The sequence below is a fragment of the Neltuma alba genome, unplaced genomic scaffold, assembly GCF_004799145.2.
Source record: "Neltuma alba isolate B1F8T4 unplaced genomic scaffold, ASM479914v2 tig00012563_pilon, whole genome shotgun sequence".
In the NCBI taxonomy this organism is placed as follows: domain Eukaryota; kingdom Viridiplantae; phylum Streptophyta; class Magnoliopsida; order Fabales; family Fabaceae; genus Neltuma; species Neltuma alba.
The window spans coordinates 255382-277455 of NW_021637018.1; the positions used below are offsets into that span (position 1 = coordinate 255382).

A 22074-nucleotide genomic window follows, 5' to 3' on the forward strand; every position below is an offset into this window, starting at 1 on the left:
GAATCAAATGAACACAATGACATACAGGAGGCGCAGCGGAAAAAGAAGAAAAAAAACTGAAAATTACTAAATCTCAAATTAGGTTTGATAACAACGCTTTATTTAGTGTTGACGATTCTAAATTTGCAAATAACAAAATTTTATTGACTTTTTTTATTTGATATTTAGCAATTTTCAGCTTTTTTTTGTTGCTATTTTCCCAGAGAAAAAACAGTATAGCAGCCGTGTGTATTAGTGCTGAAAACATGAGGTGTCGTGGATGGAGTACATATCAATGGGCTCCGCCACCGAAAGTAGAAAACTCCACTGTGCACTTACAGTGTTGAGCAGTCGTATTCGATCTTTTCTTTTGTGATTAAACCCCACTACTCTCTCGTATTTGTGAATTTAATGTTATGTTGAGGTGAAATATATACACAAATCTGAAAAGGCAAGTGAAGCTTTTAACGTTATTGGAGATGAGACTTGATTTGAGTTGATCCTGAAACTGTTCCCTTATAGAGGTGAAGTAGAGATTCAAAACAATCTCACTAACCCACCAAAGTGTGAGAGACTTTGAGGTCGACTTGTGTGGGACACTAAGTCGCAACAGCTTCCATTCTTTTCAAGTGTCCTTTTTGAGGTTCTTTTAATATGTATTTTAAGGCCTTACAACTTAGGAGAATATTAAATATTAGTATTTGTTTTTAAAATGGGATATTGAAAGTTTTTACTTACGTTCGCTACCCCTAAATTTTTTTAGGTGCAAATTTTTTTCTACAGTTAAAAAACTAACGTTGATCATTAAAATAATAATATTAGTTGTTAATATTTTTTACACTAGGAGATAAAATTGATATCATTTTAAACTTCGAAAGCAAATATTTGTACTTAATAAAACTTTCGGGTGTCCACTACCCCTGGATGAAAACTTGCAAAATGAATTTGTATGTTAAACCTTTAAAATTGTACTCTCATCTTCATTAATTCAACAATTTTAAACAACATCAATTGCTAAAAAGATTTAATCTATGATATTACTTGTGTTGTTGTATTGTTATGATAAAACCTTAAATGGTAGATAAGGACAAATTGAGGTTGTATGTAACAAGGTAAATGATGAGGCAAAAGGAAAAACTTCATATCTTGATTTAACTGGAGAACAATACTTTACATATATAATTTCAAGTTTTTTTGGGGAAAACATCTATAGAGCCCCAAAGTGGATGATAATTACTTACCCTCCCCCCCCCCAACCCAACCACCCTTCTTGTGTAAGATTACATCCACACATAATTTGGCTTTATTAGTTATCACGGTTGGAGAATATTTTACACAATGAAGTATTTGAGATATGGCTGACTTCGTTAATGGTTGGAGGAGCTTATTTTTCTTAAATTAAATAAGTTAGTTAAATATAAATTTTTTATAACTTTTCAAAATTACCTTTTGGCTGATACAGTTCATTATTTTGGGGGGAGGTGGAAAAATTATATTAGTCAAGTTAAGAATTACAAGGACATTTTAATTTTGAAAATAAGCTACAAATTATTTCATTAAAATTTGAAACCGATCGATCCGGTATTGAGAACTCAATAGATAGTAGTGTTTTATAAACTGAAGTAGTTAATTTATTTTGGTTCTATTTATTGCGTGAAAAAAGATATATTAGTCAAGTGTGTGTGCAAACACTAACTTACATTATTGAATTTTGGAAATAAAACTGTTTCAAGATAGACAGGGAAGGCTTACCAAAAAAGACAGATAGGGTGATAAAGTGAATAGGAGGTGGATGGGCGTATTTAGGCATCGTACGGGGGGCGTCGGCCAACAATTAGGTCGCTTATTTATAATTATTTGACTTTTAAACTAACAAACTAAACCAAATTACAATAATAATCCAATCTCTTTTTTTTTCAGCAGATGAATGATTGGTGGTGTACTCGTGATTTCCTGTGCTCTCCTTAATTTATTGCGATGACTCTGGATTTTCTTAATTAATTTTAAAATATATAAATGAAAAATCATATGAAATTCTCTTAAAATTGTATTATCTACTTACATCTCTGAGTATTTCTTTAGATTCTAGTTTTTTTCCTTGGCCCTTGTTAGATTTTGCTGAAACACTAAATTATGTATAACTTTCGAAACTAATTTTTTTCCCCAAAAAAAAAAAAGGAGAATCTCCAGATCTTGATAATATTAGGGGTTTACTGTGTTAACCAAATTATAAGTACAGATTAGTCATGGATTGAAGAAATAATAGGGGATTAGGGCTAACTAATTGAGGCTGGCTAGCTACCTGAGGATGAAACATCAAAGACGTAGGACCTTAGCTGCAATAGGTTAGGTGGAACAGAAACACATTGCATCTATGCATTAAGAAGGCTAATTAAATCTAACCACTACTTAACCTAGCACCTTAATTATTAGCCGCTTCCATTCCTTGCTTTAAGTTAATTCACTACTCCTCTATATAGCTAATTAATTCTTCATTACGCCGTGTAGCCCTCCAGATTCACTTCTAAGTTATAACAGTATTATTTCGATTCCTAATATTGTTCGCAACTTACCGCTAATTTTTTTCCCAACAGTAACTTTTCGTTAATTACAGTTATAGAATGTAAAAGTTGCGAAATACTCTCCTTAGAGAAAAGTCTAAATTCAAAGCCGTAAGAAGGAAATAAAATCATGATGTCAACTCTTATGTTATTGATCTGGCCTAACACACGCGAGGGCACACAGATTTTGATTACAATAAATGTGGCGACTGAATTAATCCGGCAATTAAGAATTAATAATAACCGGCCTAAATATATACTTCACCTAGTTCACAATATAAGGCGTTTATATAAGAATGACTTAATCCAAAATATAAGCTACTTGAAAAGTAATTAATGTTTATTTATCAATTTTATCCCTGCACGCGGTTAATATTTAAATGTAACTCTTTATACTTTTTTTTTCCTTTCTTCGCAACTTTATTTGATAGAGGTAAACTTAGAAAAAAAAAATTCAATTTGAGACAGTCTTAATGAGTAAACTATTCTTTTTTTATCTTGATAAATTAATTAAAGTGGCTTATCTTACGGATCATTAAGTGTATTATGATCTCCGGCATGAATTTTAAATGAGACTGAAGCATTTAAACTTGATTAATCTTTTTTCTTCCCAAATAATTAAGCTCCCATGCAAGTGTTGGGAAAAACTCTGAAGGCACAGTTTTCACAAGTTATTGTAAACATATAAGATGAGGATAATAGAAATTAATACTGCCTCTTATCTTTAATATAAAAATTAGTTTGATTTTTAATTTGGTCCTAAATGTAAGAACCTAATTACTTTGTCTCTTATATTTATTTATTTATTTCAAGATAGTCCTTGTAATAGCTGCATATATTAAAAGTTTCATCAAATATATACATGATTAGTAAGAACATTTTAGAAAGGGCAGCATCTATTTATTACAAATTAAATAATTAATTTAACAAACTTTCTTGATTTATTCAAATTAGTTAACTAACTCTTATATTAAGAACCGGAGATAGTAATTAGATAATCAAATGAAAGGTAGGGTCAATGAGACTCTGTCGTACGTAAAATCGATTGAGGGGGGGGGGGAGAAAACCGAATTCTCGTCCAAATTAATTACGAGGCGAGAGAGTTTCCAATGAAGTATATCCAGAAGACAGGCATGCAATTTATAATTAAAAATGGATGATCGATGTCAAATTGAATTTTCCATCGTTTGTCTACGCATGCAAGCACCGTATATATTTGAAGTTTCTCTGCTGAACACAAAATATATATATAAAATAGGGACTTGGTGGGTAAGACCTGGCATTGCATGAGACACATACACACACTCTCTAGAATATGTATAATTCATTATTTGACCTAGTTGACGTGTGGATGTTAGTCGGCTCACATACATGCATGTTGGAATTAAGAAATCATTACACTATTCATATACAAATAATAAACTTGAACAAATCCAAAGATAGAATGTGGGGAGCGAGACAAGTTCTTAGAGTTTGTTGGTTAGCGGAGAGAGAGACAATATAATATACTCTTCTGGTCTTTAATATATGATCTAATTATTAAGTTGATTTTGGTTCCAAATATAAGGCCTATTTCTCATACTTATTAATTTTTTTTTTAAATTATCCCTATAAATACTACCTGAACTATAATCAAGTAGAAGAAGAAGGAATGATATTAAGAAAGATGAATATAGTGTTTTCCTAAAAACATTGTCATATTTTTTTATAATTAACTAACTTACCTAACTTTCTTAATCTAATTAAATTAGTTAAATAGATCTTACTCTCCGGTCCTAATTATAAGACCAATGACTTATTTGAGAGATTAAGGAAGTAATAAGTGGTTATTTTAATAAATAAGTGTTGTCATTCCTAAAATATCCTTGCAATTAGGTATATTGGCTAAAACTATCATTATTAGAAGGATTATCTTGGAAAAAATGCATAAATATAAGAGACAAAATGGATTGGGGTCTTATAATTAAGACCAAATAAAAAGTCAAATGGGGTCTTATAATAGGACCGGAGGAGTATATAAGAACTAGAGGAGTATATGTTTTTTTTTTCCTGTCAAAAGGAGGAGTATATGTTTAGTTATACATGAAACCAAGAATAATACAAAATAGGGAAATTTAAAGGTGGTGAATGAGAAGAAAAGGATATATAAAACAATAAATTGAATATCACATGTGAGGAAAGAAAGGAGGAGGAGTGATGATGAGAATGAAGCAAGATACATCTTAGGAGGAAGTGTGGAGGGAGAGAGGTATATTATTCCACACCTTGAATGGTGGCACACTGAATGCGGAAATGGTGGACCCAAAAAACACTGAATTAGGGCGAACGCGTTGGAAAATTCTAAGGTAATGTGATGTGAAAGTGAAGAATTATGGATTGATGGGAAGTTGGGATTCATGGAGGTTGATTTGCTACCTGCAAACAAATACAGTGTGTCACGCGACGCCATTTGACGTTTCAAACTAAACCCACTTTCAATATTTTCTCTAATCCTCCGTCCTCTTCAACTTCAAGCTTTTCCAACCTTTGGTTTTCCACCTCTTTTGGAATCACTTCTTTTACTCTCAATTCTCTTGAACCGCTCCCTCTTGTTACTGTACTTTTCCCATAGCCCAAATATTACATATGGAACAAATGGTTTTAAAACTGCTTATGCGTCTTACATTTTCCCACCGCGTCTGCGAGAAAGGGGAAAAAAGAAAAAACGACGTCGCTTTCTTGGGCTGCATCTGGTCCTGATGGTGACGACGTACGATATTGACCAAATCAAACTCTGAAAAGGAGTAGGACACTATAAGGATGGTTCATGCAGACGCAGTTGCCGGAAATGTGTCGAAAGTACGTGTCTGGATGTTTCAAATCAAAGGAGGAGATCGAAGAGGTGCATTGCATTCTCATGCATGTTCCGCTGGCAGACGTGGCACTTACTGGTTTGCTTTTGTGAGCTAGTCAGCTGCCACGTAAGCAATATTTACATGAATTGTTCATGTATGACATTATACTGTGGCGAATGTAATGTTGCGGTGAGTAACTTTTGGTCTTGGCAAAGTAAGTACATAGGGAGCATGTTGAAAAAATTAACCTGCAATAAGGACCGATTTCAAATTAAAACTGGCCCGGTGCAAACTATAGGGATTAGAAATGAAATTTTCTTTTTCTTGTTGTTATGTTATTCCTTCCATGTTATAATTATTGCAGTGGAGAAAAGAGGCTGCGCAGACCTAATTCACCTTTTTTTTTTCAAACTTCAAACCCACATGCTTCTCTACATATCCCGTCTTTATCACAACCAATGCTCTCTCTCTCTCTCTCTCTCTCTAAGGAGATGGCTTCACAAAGACACAACCATAGGATTCTTATTAAGGAATATTTATGCGGATGCAATGAAGAAAAAGAAGAAGGATATGCTGCAATTATGGATGCAATCACTTAATAATAATATTTAGTTTTTACAATAAATAATTTATTTTAACTATTTTTTAAATTTACGTAAAATAGTCAATTTAAAAATTATAAAAAGTATAGAAATGAAAGGAGTAGTTACTTGCTGTAAATGCAGCATATATAGGTGGAACACATACACAGGGGAATGGAGGAGGAGATTGAAGTGACACATAAAAAATAATTGAGGCTTTTAGTCTTTTGCTTGGTTTTCTCGGTTTATTTGACGACCCCACTCGAATATGCTTTCCTTTTGTTGTTTAATTAATGACAGTTTCTGGTCACTCTCAACCACATCATACCCTTCAGAATTCAAATCCCTCTGTTTCTTCCTCTCAGACCTTCCCAAGAAAACCAGCTCCTCTCTCTTTGACACATAAGCACGTACCCACAATCCCCCCCCCCCCCAAAAAAAACGCTATTTCATGTCCATAAATCAATTTTACGGCGAAAACAAAACCCCCCGCAGTTAATCAAGTTGTTCTACTGAACTATTACTTCGATCCAAAGGGGGAACAAATTGAGCAGCCACTTCATTCCAACTTATTTGATGTAAAAATAATGTGAATTTTGCATACGATATTCAAGGGATGTAGTCAGTTTACCTTAATAATAGTGATTTCTATATGACAATCCTCCATTATAACGACATACTATTTTCTTTGCAAAAGAGAGACTTTATATGGAAATGGAAAAGGAGAAAGAATCCACGTATTTATAAATAAAACAAAATATATATATTAGGCTCAAAATTAAAGAAATCACAGAGACAATAGGTTTTAGATTAAAAATCGACACTCCTAATACTCCTTTTTTTCCTTTTGCTCCAATGATACTCATCATAACACTTAAACAAGCCATCAATATCACATATAGTGTGCGTGTATTAATATTAATATATGTGTATGTGTGTATATATATATAATTATATATCCCTTATTAGGGTTAGTGCCCACTACATATCAGTTCCCATCATCAGCAACTTCGCGGAAGGTGCGAAGGTGATCCTCCGCTGCCACATTCACTGTCAAAACATCGCACCCACCTACCCCCATTTTGCAGTATATACATTTAAATAGCTTAAAGAATATTCACAGCAAGAAATAAAGGGAAATATAGCTCGACATGTTGATGGCGAAACGGGTGACAAAAAAAAAAGAACGATTTTACATGAACTACTCCTTTGCTGCAAAACTTTACTGATCTAATTCTGTTGTCTTTCAATCTGCTCGGATTCAACCGTGGCATGGGAAATATATGTGGGAGAATGAGTTTTTGATGAAAACTGCGTTTTCCTTCGTACTGCAACATCATGTTTCAGAGTGGTTATTACCAATTCAACCACTCCGTAGAATTACTGCACAGGAAGAGTTGCTGTGCAAACATAACTCGAAAAGAATGATGTTGAGGAATACTCCTACATAGGAGAGGGAGGAAAGTCAAAAGCACGTAGATAATTCACGTATGAAAGGGATACACGTGTGAAGCGTGATGATGTACCCGAAAGGATCAGTTCAAACTTCAAAGGCAGCTGTTTCTAGTCTTCGTCCTGATTACCACACATTAACCACAATGTTCACGAAGGTGACCCACTCACCCCAATAAAGTGCCTTCTGCTCATCTCTCATTTAAATCACGCCCTCGTTCCAATTTCAAATTACCAACGATTGGATTTCCATCTCTTGCAATTATATGGGTATAACATTGACAATTGCAATTCAAAAATCTAATCTTGCCCCCGCCGACAGTACTGTGTAATATTAATCCTTCATTTTTAATCTTCTTTTTTTTTTTTAAAAAAAAAAGGGTAATATCGACCTGCTTATACATGTATTACAGCCACGAATTAATAACGTTGATGTCTTTGTCCTGCTAAATGCTAATGATGATATGGCGCCGCCTCAAATTTTCTCGATCCTTTTCTAATAAACTCCGCTGCGCTGTTTAGGAATGGAACTCATTTTTCTCATCAACATATCCTGAGAAGACAATTTTCGTGCCGTTTACGACACTATCGTCTCCATATATATCGTATTGCCCTTTCGCATATCGTATCTTTATATTCCCTCTTCTCAGTCATATTAACTCGTATTCGCTGTATGCCTTCCCATTTTTCACTGGCCAGCCACTCCTCTAAGCGCTAGCTAGCTGCCCCCACCACTATGCAATAATCTTCTCGCCTTTTTTACCATATATATACACATATATATCCTTTAGATTTCCTCCTCCCAGCTAACTCCTTTTCTCTGTCACCATATACAGTAAGGGAAAAATCTGGTCTGATTCCAATGGAGAATTATACCATGTTGTTCCCTGGTCCTACTTCTTCTTCAAGCTATAAAATGCCAACGAGTGCCATGGGTGGCTCTTATCATCATGGATTTAGTAACTTCGAGGGTCAAATCTCGAACGGGTTTCTGGGTTTGAGGCCTAGTGATCAAAGCAGTGGTCTGCAGAAAAGAGAAGAAGCTAGAGATGGGCTGTTATCTCAGAGCGGGAATATGAAGGATGATCAGGTAGGCGGTGGTGCCGGCGGCACAGGTAAAAAGAAAGGAGAGAAGAAGGTTAGAAAGCCTCGATTTGCTTTCCAAACTCGGAGCCAGGTTGACATTCTTGATGATGGCTACAGGTGGAGAAAATATGGCCAGAAAGCTGTTAAAAACAACAAATTCCCCAGGTCTGCTTTTCACTTTTCATCGCTCCTTTTCTTTTACTTTCATTTTTATGTACTTTTTTGTCTGGTTTCACGGGCCGCCTAATCTATAAATATATATATGCATGTATATAACTGCATGTGACCTGCTAGTATACCTCGAAAGGTGGGGTCTGTGTTGTTCTGAGTCAATTTTCTTTTGGATGATTATTATGACTGGACATGCTCTTAGAGATGGTTTCTCGATCATGGCTAGGGTTTGATGATTTTCTTCCAGGCTCTTAATTTCCCCCTCGTTTTATTTGCACTTAATTATATCTAACTTTGATGTGTGCTTCTCGCTGAAATATGTACTTGCATGAGTCAAATCAAAACGAGAAAAACACATATATGGTCGATCCGTGCACGCAGTTGTATGATCTTAGTAGTTGATACCCCACATTCAATGGCGGAGATCCAGAATCCAGAAAACGGTCCATAGTACACATACCAATTTACGAATTGACCCCATCGATCAGTTTATCTACTATAGCTAGCAATTGTGAATAGCCAATTCCAAACAAACGCCAATTGGATAAAGATATTGATCAACATGTTAATCACGTACTGAATAGAATTGCCTTAATAGATAGATACTACGTACGATCAAAGCCATAATTGATCTTGAGATAATTAGTTCAAGTCATCATGTCATATTCATATACATATATATATCAGTACCGTGCTCGTTCCAAATCGATATATGTCAATCAGTCAAGGGTCAGATCAGTGGTGTGAAATCATCGGTTTTGCCTTTTCTATTCTGTACTTTTCTGGGCGAAGTCACTGATTCATATCACTTCTTGAATGATGTTATCATGCCACTAATTACTTAGAAACATTCATTAATATCAAAGTTACTGAAGTTGTCTTACATAGTTATTAAGAAAAACAATCGTTTATATTTATATGTATATTGAATTGTTGGGTGATATATGTATGTCTGATGAATATGTATTGCGTAATCTTCACAGGAGCTACTACAGGTGTACTCATCAAGGGTGCAATGTGAAGAAGCAAGTGCAACGTCTGACGAAAGACGAAGGGGTAGTGGTGACCACATATGAAGGAGTGCACACACATCCAATTGAGAAGACAACGGACAACTTCGAGCATATTTTAAGTCAGATGCATATATACGCTCCCTTTTAAAAACACAAGGGAAAGGCCTCCTGGACTCTCTCTCATCTATTAATTAGTTTCTCCTTTCCTTCCTTATTACAATAAAATACATTATTATTAGTGTCACCACTACTCTCTGTACAATCTTGATCTTTATTTTGGAATGTTAGGTTGTAATGTGGAATTAATTAGTTCTCAAGTTCCATATTAATATATACTGCTTTTGGTTAATTAGAGAAATGTTACGCAGCAGTAGTATTATCTTTCTTTCTGATGGTCGGTCGATTGTATGTCAATCACTTTCAGGTATGTTGAATCTTGAAATACAAACAAGCAGTTTTGCCTTTTTCCCTTTCTCTTCAAATATGTGTTAGGCAAGCATTTGCTTCTTTTTCTAAGAGCTTCTACTGGGAGCCACCTATTCTCGAAACAAACCATATATATCAGGCTTTCAGTGAACAGGTGATTATCTTAATTACCTTACAATGGTTGATTTCTAAATAACATAACTACTTATGTTCGTGCATGGTATTTATTTTTATCATGAACCGATAGACATCGAGTTGGTTATCAGAATCAATGTACGAATACTCATGCCTGACACACATAATATAATGAAGCAGGCTTTTCTTCTGGTTTCATTCATGTGCCAAATTAAATATGCAAAAGGATATGATCAGAGCATTACTTTAATTTGGCCGTGTATATATATTGTTGGTTCGTTTGTTCCTGTAATGGCATTAATCTGCAAGAAATATGGTAGATGACCCATATATATCAGATTCAACTTCGACCCGACCCAATGATCTTCCCGAAGTCCCTTCAACGATCTAATACCTATACGAGAATAATATAATCCCCGTATTCTCGTATCACCAACAATATAATGATAGGCGCCAATTATCATTCTTCTGCCCGTGAAATGAAGATGGCGCTGCTTTTCAAGGCATACATATGAGCTAATAATTATGGGATGACCTCAAAGATCAGTCCTAAAAAAGGAACGTCTTTTGAATGGTAAAGTTTCAGGAGCAATTAAAAAGGAAGCACCTGAACTTTAGTTTCATCATTGTTGTTTAAGAAAACATAAAGCAAATGGATCCATTTTGCTCACCTCTATATCACATCCCCAAAAGACCCAGATCATGGTATGAAACTAAGATTTACACGTAAAGACAGTGACAAGAAGGTTATGGTAGTCTGGGTAATTTTGATGAACCTTGAGTAGAAGAAGGCAGCAACAGGTAGCTGTTTGTAAAGCCTCCAATATAATTAACCAGTATTACCTAAGAGGCACACGGGCTCAAGCTAATAAGGTTGGACCAACTTCTATAATATGCCTATGCTTATGTTCTGCTCTTCCATTTTGACGGGACATGGAAAAGAATAATGAAACAGTGAAGGAAATGATTCATATACAGACATATCAATTATGAAGAATAGAAGTGCTGATTAAAGTGGAAGCACGTACGAATTCATGAATCAAAAGAATTGTAGGCTTCAACGGATCGATCTTTCAAATATACAGTGTCAGATCCCTTGGTTTTTTTCCTTTAGAAAGGGGAGAACAAAAACTAATTTCATGGTTCAGTGCCATCTAAGGATTATAATCCTTTGTCAAATTAATTTGCAATGTTTTTAGTTTGGCTTGCCCTCGTCATGAAATTGTAAAAATAATTTCGGTATCTACTCTTTTATTTCCATGACATTATATTTATGGCGCCCTTAAGTTTAAAAAGCTCTAAATTTTAATTAAATAATGTCATCAGGTTTTAACATATATGCATGTATAAGCCCACATACTGAATTTTCATTCCAACGAATAGAATAATCTTAGTTCTTAGTCGATTTTCAGCCAAATTTTCAAAATATTTATACGCGGAAAAGGCCCGTCGTGCTTGCGTATCAGATTTGCAAGTTTTCTTCCAAGTTTGCCTATGCTATCCCTAGTCTTTCTGATTTATCGATCAGTTAGATATTCAAATTCTCAAGAACGTCCCTCTTGAATGCCAGGTCAGCTACTACAATAGCCCCAGGACTTGGTTGTCTCTCTCTCACTCCTTTTCAAGCTAAGCTAGACGCTTGCCCTAGCTTGTTGTTTAAAAAGAAAGGAAAAAATTAAGTCAATTCAGTCTTAATTTTCCTTTCTTTTTGTTTGGCCACCTAATCGAGTCTAGTTGTACACGTAGGGTTAAAAAAGCAAAAGGACTTGCCATCTCTTACGAGCCTGGAAGTGATGCTGCTTCATTCTTGTGTGTGTGTATATATCAGCAATTACATTACATATATTGATGATTCAGGTTCCACAAAGCAGGCCACTACCTAATATCCCACTCAAATCCTCTGATAAATTGCCATCATCCATTCTTTGAACCCTCTTAGCTTTCTTCCTTCCACTCAAAACCCCGACCTACTCGTAATACCTCATCACTCACTCCCTCTCTTATTATTCCCATTTGTCCCAGCGGATTGATTCATCACACACACACAGTGTCGTTAGTTTATGTTTAAATGTACCTGTTTCGTATGATGAAACATTAATTGCGGTTCAATATATATCCTTTACGTACTCTCTTTTACATATATCATCTGAGATACGATCGTCGGCCTTTCAAGTGGTACCTGGTGGGGTGTAATATAATCTTGCTGTTAGATTTCATGTTGCCCATACAGCCATGCTGTCCTACTTTTATGCTGCAGAAGCCGACCAAATATGTAATAGTGGCGTCTCAGTAATGATGAAATGCTTACCTACAATACTTGACTACGCATTATATTAATTCTATATATATGCCTTCAAAATGTACCTGATCTCATCAGCATATTTCTTTACGTGTCCATCTTTTTTTTTGGGCTGATTTTGTTAAGGATTAATGGATATGAGATTCGGTGTTTTGTATGGTGAGGATTGCAAATTTAAGATGCGAAATCAAATTAAGAAGTTATAGCCATACGGAACGCTAGGATTTGGCTGTTGACTGTTGTTCGAGACTCGTTGGTTAAAATTAAGAATCTTAATTTAGAGCAATTTCAGTGAAAGTAACAATATATATAACCAAAAAAGAGCAAAAGGATGAATAAGAAAAAGCATATCAAAAAAAGTAACTGGTATTTTAAATTTCAGAAGACAGAAACTTGCTGTCCGTTTCTAGTTTTCCACGAAAATTGATAATAGAGAAGACGCACAAGCAGCAGCTATGTTTAATTTTTTTCTTAGCTTACATCAGTTTGTTTCACATTATTGATGCTCAAGTTAGGTCTATATAAATCTGATTGACTTCCTGCTAGTCGTACATTATTAACATTCTCTAATCGCAATTATATGTTGGATCAAACAAAATAAGGTGATGTCAGCTCTAGAGTATGAGAGAATAATCATTGGTTAGCCATCCAATTCGCAGAAAAAGGTTTGCCTCACCAAAGCTCTTGATTTTGAACACCAGATCGTGTAATGATTGATGATCGCTACGTCCATCTTTGTGTCAAGATTTTTCATGCTCTGTATCATCAAGTTTAATAATTAATCTTCTTACCAAGTTCTCATGCTTAGATTAGCGGCCTTGTCATCAGTTTTACTGTTATCTCTGTAAAAGCACCTTTAAGGTTTAGCATAATACTATAGACGAATATTCTTCTTCTTCTTTTAAAAAAAAGCAACTCACTCTTCAGTTTTATTTAAGGACAAAGATTCAATGTGATATTTTAACAACTACATAAAATATTTATTTTTTAAGCTATTAATTCTCTTTTAACTGCAGGTCTTTAATCAGATGATGAAGATGAGGTATATAAGTATATACCGTTTGTCCATGTGGGGGACCAAAACATGACTACCATTATTCAAACTACTCTTTAGTTTACCTCTACTAATTTAACAAGCTCTTTATTTTGTCGTCGTCATCAATATATTTATATATATATATATATATCAAGTATCAGTCATATAATATATATCAGTATAAATGCATGTAAGAACATTGAACCATTATCTTGCACATATTCCTTTTCCCAGCAGATTCTTTTTTTTCCCTCTTGAGAAATACTCAGTGTGGATGAATTCTTCTCATTTAATTACGGAGAAGAAAAATATATAATAACCGATTATATTGGTCATACACGTAGACCATAAAGTTTGCTCCCCAAAAAGAGTCTAATTAATCAGATTTTGGTAAAACAGTGAGGAATAATAGAGAGTAAAGTCACCCTCTCGCTCTCTCTCATTCAATAATATTGAATTCAATTATGTATCACATAAATGCCTTGGCTGCAACTGAGTGTTACTACTATAGTCCAAACCTAGCAGTCACTTTCCTTGCCATTTGCCCCACACCCACTTTATTTATTCTACTTGTTATTTGGTTTCTTTTATTTATGCCTGCTTTCTCATTCATTCATTCACTCATCAAAATATAAAACGCAAACTGACGTGAAAGAAAAAGAAAATCAAGACTAGAGAGGAAGAGGCTACAAGACAAAGGAGAGATAAAACAAGGCAGATCTCACTCGCTCACTGCTTCTGCTCTCTGTAAAGTCACTGCCTTCCTATTTATGTTGCTTCCATCCTTCCTCTTTCTCCGTCTTCACAGGTCATTACTCTACATTTGGCCACTCATGCGCTTATTGCACTAAGTCCTTTCTTCACCTACCCCCCCACCCCCATTAATTTGGTTTCATATTCTTTCTTGCTTCTCTGCCCATTTTCCCGGACTCTCATCCTCCTCGTCTGCTTTATATTTCAGCATCAGTAACTAGTTTTTTACCCGCAGGAACATGTCTTTCTCATGCAGCTTCTCCCACTGTTGATCTTCTATCACACTAAAAAGCAAATCACTCGGAATTGACATTCTGTTTTCGTGTTTTTTTGGCATCCTCATGATGGCCTCGTTGGTTGTTGGTTGAAGTGATATTCGAGTTGGTTCCAATATCTGCTGCTATTTTTCTGGGTGTTATAGTAGCAGGAATTCAAGCTTCTGAGAAAAGGACTCTTCTTTAAATTATTACTATACTATTCTTTGGGTTTGCTCTGAGCTCCTGTTTCAGCGGACCAAATTGCCCTCCTAATTCATTTTCGCTTTACGCTGCTTAGGTCCTCCAAGTCCGAGTCAAAGTCTCGAACTTGTTTGTTGCAATCACGAAAGAGAGAATAACTTTTTGTTCGCAGGATTGTATTGTATATTTGAAAAGAGAGATATCAGATAACAGAGGATATAGAAGTGAGAGTGATTTCGATGGAGTCAGTGTGGGATTCATTGAGAGATCAGCCAAACGTGGGAGAAGCCCCGGTGGAGAAATCAGTGTCAGTTGTGGAGACAGAGATGTCTAACTCAAAATCATCATCGTGTAGTGGGGCACCAAAGAGGAAGCGCGTGCACCACAAATCGCCGGAGAAGGCGCAGTGCTCGGTGGATGGATGCAACTTTGACCTGGGGAATTGCCGGGAGTACCACCGGCGGCACAGGGTGTGTCAACCTCACTCCAAGACCTCTTGTGTGCTGGTGAAGGGACAGGAACAGAGATTCTGCCAGCAATGCAGCAGGTAACGGTCGGGCTTCATGTTTGTCGTGCTTCGCGAAAATCCATGATGCCTTCTTCAACATGCTTTCTGTTACTTTCTGCAGATTTCAATCGCTGGATGAGTTTGACGGGTTCAAGCGAAGCTGTAGGAGACGTTTAGAGGGCCATAACAAGCGCAGAAGGAAACCTCGTCCTCCACCTCTCGCCTTCTCTGCAGATTACAAAGGTTTGGTTTTTCTAATTTATATCTCCATCCCATCAAATCTTGATCTTCGTTCATGCATGATATTTAACAAACCAAGTAAACAATTGATCCAACACAGGACCCAGAATCCTGCAATTTGGAAATCATGCGAATGATGATCGTTACGTGAGTATGTGGAGTGCTCAACCAGCTCGGAGCTATAATCGTTACCCACCAAGTTTGCCGAAGACTGAGATTGAGCAACAGAGTGCGGAAGATCGTGGCTTTGCCAACACAGAAACTATGCAGGAGAAGCAGGTTTATTGGTATAATAATCAAGCAGTTCCGCCATTAACAGAAGCAGGTGGAATGGGAGATAAGAACCAGAAGATGCCTTGGGATTCTGCTCTCTATCTTCTGTCAGCATTTCGGGCACAGAGTTCCTCAGAGTTCAGTATGGTAGAGTCAAGTATAGACTGTCCAATTCAATCCCAACCTGCATTTGAAGACGACGATGGAATCCCAAATCGTTGGTGTTCAAGTTCAAGGAGTGTGACTAGTGGTCCCAGATTGGGGGGGATCCTAAGGAAACAAACTTCCATCACAGTGGGACTGGGATGCTTCAAATGGAGCCACAGTTGATGGAACACGGTGAAGGATCCCTAACCTCCCCTTTTTTCTGGGAGCAAGCAAGGTCGCAGTATAAAATTCCATAGAAACTTGTTGGAATTGTATATTTTGATTTCATTATTACTGCCCAACTACTTCAAATTCAACATTTATTTTGTTAGCCCATGACGCCCAATTTGTCTGGCCGCCAACGCAGTTAGAGTTAATAATGAGTTGGGAAGGTGGGATGGGAGTATTGTGCTTGTGAGACAATCGTAATATTTCATTTTATTTTCAACTTGTTATTAATAAAAAGAGTGATGGTCGCGACAATTCAGATGTGAAATCAAACAAGTAGTCGTATTTCAATGTTCAGCATTGAGCTGACCGCTCCAACTTCTGTTTTTTAAGATCGGTTCACCTTTTATTGGCTAAAAGCTTGTATATATTGGTCTCTTTTTTTTTTATTAATTAAATATAAAACATAATCGTGTGTTTTGATCTGAACATATTCTTCCCGTCCTTAATATAAGACCCATTTAATTAATTTAATTAGATTAAGGAAGTTAGGTAAGTTAGTTAATTATAAGAAATGTAACACGTTTTTCCTAAAATACCATAATCATCTTTTTAATACCCCATCTTCCTCTTCTATTTGATTATGATTGAAGAAATATCCATAGAGGTAATTTAAAGAAAATTGATAAATATGAGAAATATGTCTTATATTTAGGACCAAAACCAACTCAACAATTGGGTCCTATATTAAGGACCGGAGGAGTATTACTTCAATTTTTCTTATATTCTTTATTTAATATTTTTATTTTTAAAACTCACATTTTTCTTAAAATTAAACAACAGTTCTGATTCTCCACCCCCCTCCCAAAAGAAAACAAACCCACACATCTCTCCCTCTGCCCCCCGCTACTCATATTTTTACACGAGTTTCGTGTATGTTTTAAAAAAAACAAGTATAGGTAATTTTAGGTAAACAATTAAGAGAGGTATTTGCAAGAAAAGATGGTAGCATTAATAAAAGGACTGGCCACTTTCTCTCTGGCCAAAAAGAAAAAGAAAAAACAAAGAATTGATGCCATGTTTGGGAGGTCATTTCATTATTTGTGTTACACAGATACTCTGCATGTTGAAGTTTTTGTCATAAAATACGTAACAAGGAAGCAGAGAGCACAGCTAGTAAACAGAAAAGGTGGAAAGTGATGCTTGTATGGTTTTATTTGACGAATCTTTCACTTTATATATTATACGATTGAAAACTTGAGATTTCCCAAATTATTTATGCAGCTGTTAGATACATTTCTGGATTTGCCACATTAGATAAGATCGAACAAAATCAACTGAGGCATCCATAAATGATGGCCTTAGACGGACTTTTAGTGAAGTGGAGGGAGGGTTCCAAAATTCGGATGCAGGAGATTTTGCAGAAATATTGTTATCGCAAGGCCAATAATGTGTGTTTTATTGTATTTATTCCCTTTGATCTGTATATACAAGTAATAATTAATCAAATCATGCGAATCAAAATGTCGTTAAAGATAATCAAAAGTAATAAATAAGTAAGAAATATAATATTTTTAAATACACATTTATTTATGAAGATAATAAATAAGAAAGAAAATGACTGACAAAAGATACGAGAGAAAATTAAAAAAATTGATGATAAACATGTAACAATTATTTTGACCTATAATTCCTTAACACATCTATCCCAAAAAGCGGAAAATGAACGGGTAACGCAAACAAGCATGAGTGAGAGTAAAAATTTAGAGTTCAAGTATCCCAATATGACATAAAATAGTTAATGATCTCATTGCAATTAAAATAATTTTACATTGTCTCTCTCATCTTATCTTCGTAATATGCTTATTTAATAGTTTTGTTACATATTACACAAGTAAAGAATAAAATAATGAAGTGGATTATAGACTACAACATACAATTTATATTAAGTGGAGTGCACTGATTTCAATGAACGATACATAATCAAAAGAGAAAATTACTGATAGGTCCAAGCGGATTTGGCATCATCTAACTCTGCACTTCAACTTCTCCACTCCTATCTTGTCCCCTTCTGCTGTGAGGATTCCGATTGGTTTTGATGACACACACAAGATCATCAATCTTTGATGACGCACACAAAGCTTAGGAAATACATACTTGATACTTATAATACACAGTGCCAAACTGATGGGTGTCCGCACTCAGAAAAGGCTAGTTAAAGCAAAACACTGTCACACACCATTAAATTGTTAAGAGGAAGGAAACTAGCTACTCAAGGCAGAAAACTACTGAGGAATCTAGATGATCCTTTGTATTTTCCTGCAAGGAACATAACATGAGTGGCATAATTCGGCATTGAGTTAAAAAATAAAAAGGCCGTATGTTGGCAGCTATTCGTTCAACCATCGCCTCCAAGACCACTTCACATTACCATTGATTTTATTGAAAATATGAGTAATAGCTATAAGCCTCACTCATGTTTTCGCATCATGGTATTGGGGACAAGGAGGAGTAAGAATTATTTCACCCTAGGATTATTGCGAAAGCCAGACATCATGACAGAAGTAACATTTACCCTTCTTTTAAAAATATCACGTTTCATCCCGCAAAATGGAATGCAAGGGTGAGTGAGCATAACTCAGATACGGGTCAGGGCAAATTGATTCTCCTTCCAAGACATGTGCATGCCTCTGCGGTGGAATAATATGTCACCTTTGGGCAGTGAAGAAAAAAGACAGCAAACTGAAAGTTGAAACATTCTGAGGCTGCAAAATAAAATTCTCAGCATTTTCAATCAATCAAGCGCAAATGCTTATGAGAAGTGGAGCTTCGTTGGGTGGAAATGGAATACCTTTCTTCTTGAAAGATATATACAAGACTACAGATTCTACGAATAAACATAGATGAAGAATCGTTTCACCAGAAAGTTAATGCAAGCTCTCAAAAACTCAAAATTTAAAGAAAAAGGATAATTAAATACATACAACAAGATGACCGCAATAAACACCCCCACCACTTGCAAAAGCATTAGTGCCTGTCCTCCTTGGGAGTGTCTTTAGGAGGAAGCTTCGATTCAAGTTCCTTTGGAGAGGACTTATCCATTGCCCTGGAAGAATATAGCAAGAATCATATTACAATCTATTGATTTAACCACTAGAAAGAACGAGCGCCATAATGGTTGGCATTGCTTATTTACTTGCGATATTTTGTTCCTCTCAAGTATATTTAGCCATGATTTACTCTGGAAAATAACAGAATCATACCGTGTCTCGCACATTATATTGCTATTGCAGGCTGTAAAGAACTCACCCGCCTGAATTCACGTCTATCACCCCAAAAAGCTATGACTTGATTTTAAAATTCTCATTCACCTATTCTCTTAAAGAGGAGAATAAGAACAAAGGCCTACCCAATTTATCCCCACAAAGTCAAAAATCCACTCCGTATGCTGCAAAAGTACGTAACTCTTGCCAGCTGCGTAATTTTTCCTATGCTTTTATAAAGTAACAAGATATATGCTTCACTGTTATATAAGCAGAAATGGGAACTCATAGTGTAGATGCCCTGCGCAAGCACATGGAAGACCCTTACTGATTTTAGAAAGGGATAAAGAAAAAGAAGCAAATATCGGCAAGGAAGACAGATGCTCCCAACGCCGACTTGCCCTTCTCAAAGACGAGTACAAAAAGCTAGCAACCAGACCCAAGGGGTCCAGAATATTAGAGCTGTATTAATCACATCTAAAGCTTCGTCAATCAATAGCTGAAGCTACTTTGGAGAGACTAACCACACACTTATATAGTTGTGACTACCACTCTACTCATTGGATGTGTCACTATCGTGCATCTAATACACAGAATTGATCATAAACATGACCTAAACATTTTTATGCCAAAAGCAATGGAACCCCCGATCGAGTATTCGAATGGTTCAGTCAAGAATGAAGCATCCAAACGTAATAAATCTGTCTACGAAAAATAAAAAGCGAAAAAAGACGCGCAAACGTTCATTGGAAAATCACGATTTTTTCCTGAAGAAAAAAGGCTCACTTCGATGAAGCGGCAGTTTCTTCTTCCAGCCAGTTGCGGATGTGCTTGACGTTGCGCCTGAAAATAGCCGCCGATTGCCTCACATCAGTCCTGAGCAGAAGAAAAGCGGCGCCAACACCGGCCACAGTGAGCATGAAATTCGTAAGTCCCATGGTCTCTCCTGAGATTCGAAATACGATGCGCGTCAGGCGAGAACGAAGACGTAAAAAACAAAAAAAAGTGCCCAAAACGCCCAACTGCCCCACCCATTGGGCCAACACTAAGCCCAGACCAGCCCAACTAAGAGTACGTGGCCCACTGGAGCATGATAAATTCGACCCTTCCGTCAGACACGATCTGCTCGGATACCCCAACCAACCAAAGAGAACGGCCCTATGTTGTGCCACCCGCAACGTCCTCTCGCTGACAACCTTCATCATGTGATGCACGACCAAAAAGCGTTTTTTTTTTTTTCCTTTTCTCACACCAAAAAAAATCCCTAAAATTAAAAAAAAAAACACACACACAACACAATATATAATTGATAAACTAATTGAGAAAAAATAAAAATCAGATATTGGCACGGCTCAATCAGATAAAAAGACTCAAATATCTTAAGAATTTTGATCTGATTGAGCCGTGTCAACATCAAATGAAAAATAACAGAACTAATGTAATAGATATAAATTAAGGCATATCTAGTATCTGAGATATGCGAACTGCGAGAATGAAGTGAGATTGATTGTGGAGAGAAGGAACAACATATGAGAAAGAGAAGAATGAAAGGAGCAGGAATGGGTTGGGGAATGTGAGGGTGGGGAGATATATACACACAAAATGATGTACAAGAGAAGAGAGCAGTAGATGAAGAAGGAACAGGGTGATTATGGATTGATTGATCGGTTGCACCAAAATGTGGGTGAAAAGCAAGACTGAAGGTCCCCATGGGTTTGAAGCTGCTTCTACAGAAAAGAAATAAGCGTGATGGTGCTGGCTGTAAGTGTCATAATTGAGAATTGGTTTAGACAGCTTAGCTGTGGTTACTTTTGCAATCTTTGCTCCCCCACTTTTGCACGTTCTGTTTCTGCTGCCTCCCTTGCACAAGCAATGCCAATCTTGTTCCTTTTTTTTTCCCCCCCCTCTTCCAACTTCATTTTCATACCATGCATTCCCCTCCAAAATCTACTACTACTTTCTCTTGCCAACAGGACAAAATCATTCATATTACTGTCCATTAAAACATTATCATTATTACAACAAAAATACATACTTGCTCTGTTTTAATTAAATGACACAGTAATAAGTTACACATATATACACTTTTCATTGCACCAAATCTTCCAACACTAAAATTACTTGCACATCTGAGTGCTGCTATAGTTATTTATTTTAAGAAAAATTTCATTTAAAGACCGCGGTATAGAATTAATTTTAAAGAGCCCCCTAAAACTTTATGAAATTTCACTGCAGGACCAAAGGAGCAAACTGATATTAATTCCACAAAGAAAATGACAATATTGCCCCTCATAATACTTAATACAATGTGACATGTAAACGGACTAATTCTAATTGTAAATAAAGGTATGTATATTGCAAATTTTCTAGTCCTACTTGCAAATGAGCTCTCCCACACTTGTTCACTCATGGATACCTTCTTCAGGTGAAGGAAGTGACATGTAAATGAACCAATTCCAATTACAAATAAAGGTATGTATATTGCAAATTGTTTAGTCGCACTTGCCAATGGACTCTCCCACACTTGTTCACTCACGGACACCTTCTTCAGGTAAAAGAAGTGACATGTAAACGGACTAATTTTAGTTGTAAATAAATGTATGTATGTTGCAAATTGTCTAGTCATACTTGTAAATATGCTCTCTTACGCTTGTTTACTCACGGACACATTCTTCAGGTAAAGGAGGTGAT

General features: G+C 36.1%; 3 protein-coding genes across 5 annotated transcripts; 2 read left to right on the top strand and 1 right to left on the bottom strand.

Annotated features, from left to right (window-relative positions):
- The first annotated feature begins 8111 nt into the window (after positions 1-8111).
- LOC114728622 (probable WRKY transcription factor 75) lies at positions 8112-10151 on the top strand. Its single transcript, XM_028915541.1, has 2 exons — positions 8112-8658; positions 9648-10151. Exons 1-2 carry the CDS (start codon positions 8270-8272, stop codon positions 9823-9825), a joined length of 567 nt encoding a protein of 188 aa, XP_028771374.1. The 5' UTR covers positions 8112-8269; the 3' UTR covers positions 9826-10151.
- A 4476-nt stretch (positions 10152-14627) lies between these two features.
- LOC114728590 (teosinte glume architecture 1-like) lies at positions 14628-16292 on the top strand. Its single transcript, XM_028915499.1, has 3 exons — positions 14628-15331; positions 15414-15535; positions 15633-16292. Exons 1-3 carry the CDS (start codon positions 15024-15026, stop codon positions 16133-16135), a joined length of 933 nt encoding a protein of 310 aa, XP_028771332.1. The 5' UTR covers positions 14628-15023; the 3' UTR covers positions 16136-16292.
- A 1613-nt stretch (positions 16293-17905) lies between these two features.
- On the bottom strand, positions 17906-20335 carry LOC114728639 (uncharacterized). 3 transcript variants are annotated; one of them, XM_028915562.1, is made up of 3 exons: positions 20170-20335; positions 19105-19226; positions 17906-18810 (listed from the first exon to the last, which is right to left on the bottom strand). In XM_028915562.1, the coding sequence occupies exons 1-2, from the start codon at positions 20319-20321 to the stop codon at positions 19148-19150; spliced, it is 231 nt and encodes a 76-aa protein (XP_028771395.1). In that variant the 5' UTR covers positions 20322-20335; the 3' UTR covers positions 17906-18810; positions 19105-19147. The 3 variants fall into 3 exon arrangements, with proteins under 3 accessions (XP_028771395.1, XP_028771393.1, XP_028771392.1); XM_028915560.1 differs by having other exon boundaries at positions 17906-18885; XM_028915559.1 differs by having other exon boundaries at positions 17906-19226.
- Positions 20336-22074: the final 1739 nt, after the last annotated feature.

Coding starts and splice junctions, on each gene's coding strand:
- LOC114728622 (XM_028915541.1), top strand. CDS start 8,270: ATGGAGAATTATACCATGTTGTTCCCTGGTCCTACTTCTTCTTCAAGC. Junction 8,659..9,647: donor AAAAACAACAAATTCCCCAG/GTCTGCTTTTCA, acceptor TAATCTTCACAG/GAGCTACTACAGGTGTACTC.
- LOC114728590 (XM_028915499.1), top strand. CDS start 15,024: ATGGAGTCAGTGTGGGATTCATTGAGAGATCAGCCAAACGTGGGAGAA. Junction 15,332..15,413: donor TTCTGCCAGCAATGCAGCAG/GTAACGGTCGGG, acceptor TACTTTCTGCAG/ATTTCAATCGCTGGATGAGT. Junction 15,536..15,632: donor CTTCTCTGCAGATTACAAAG/GTTTGGTTTTTC, acceptor GATCCAACACAG/GACCCAGAATCCTGCAATTT.
- LOC114728639 (XM_028915562.1), bottom strand. CDS start 20,321: ATGGGACTTACGAATTTCATGCTCACTGTGGCCGGTGTTGGCGCCGCT. Junction 19,227..20,169: donor GAAACTGCCGCTTCATCGAA/GTGAGCCTTTTT, acceptor ATATTCTTCCAG/GGCAATGGATAAGTCCTCTC.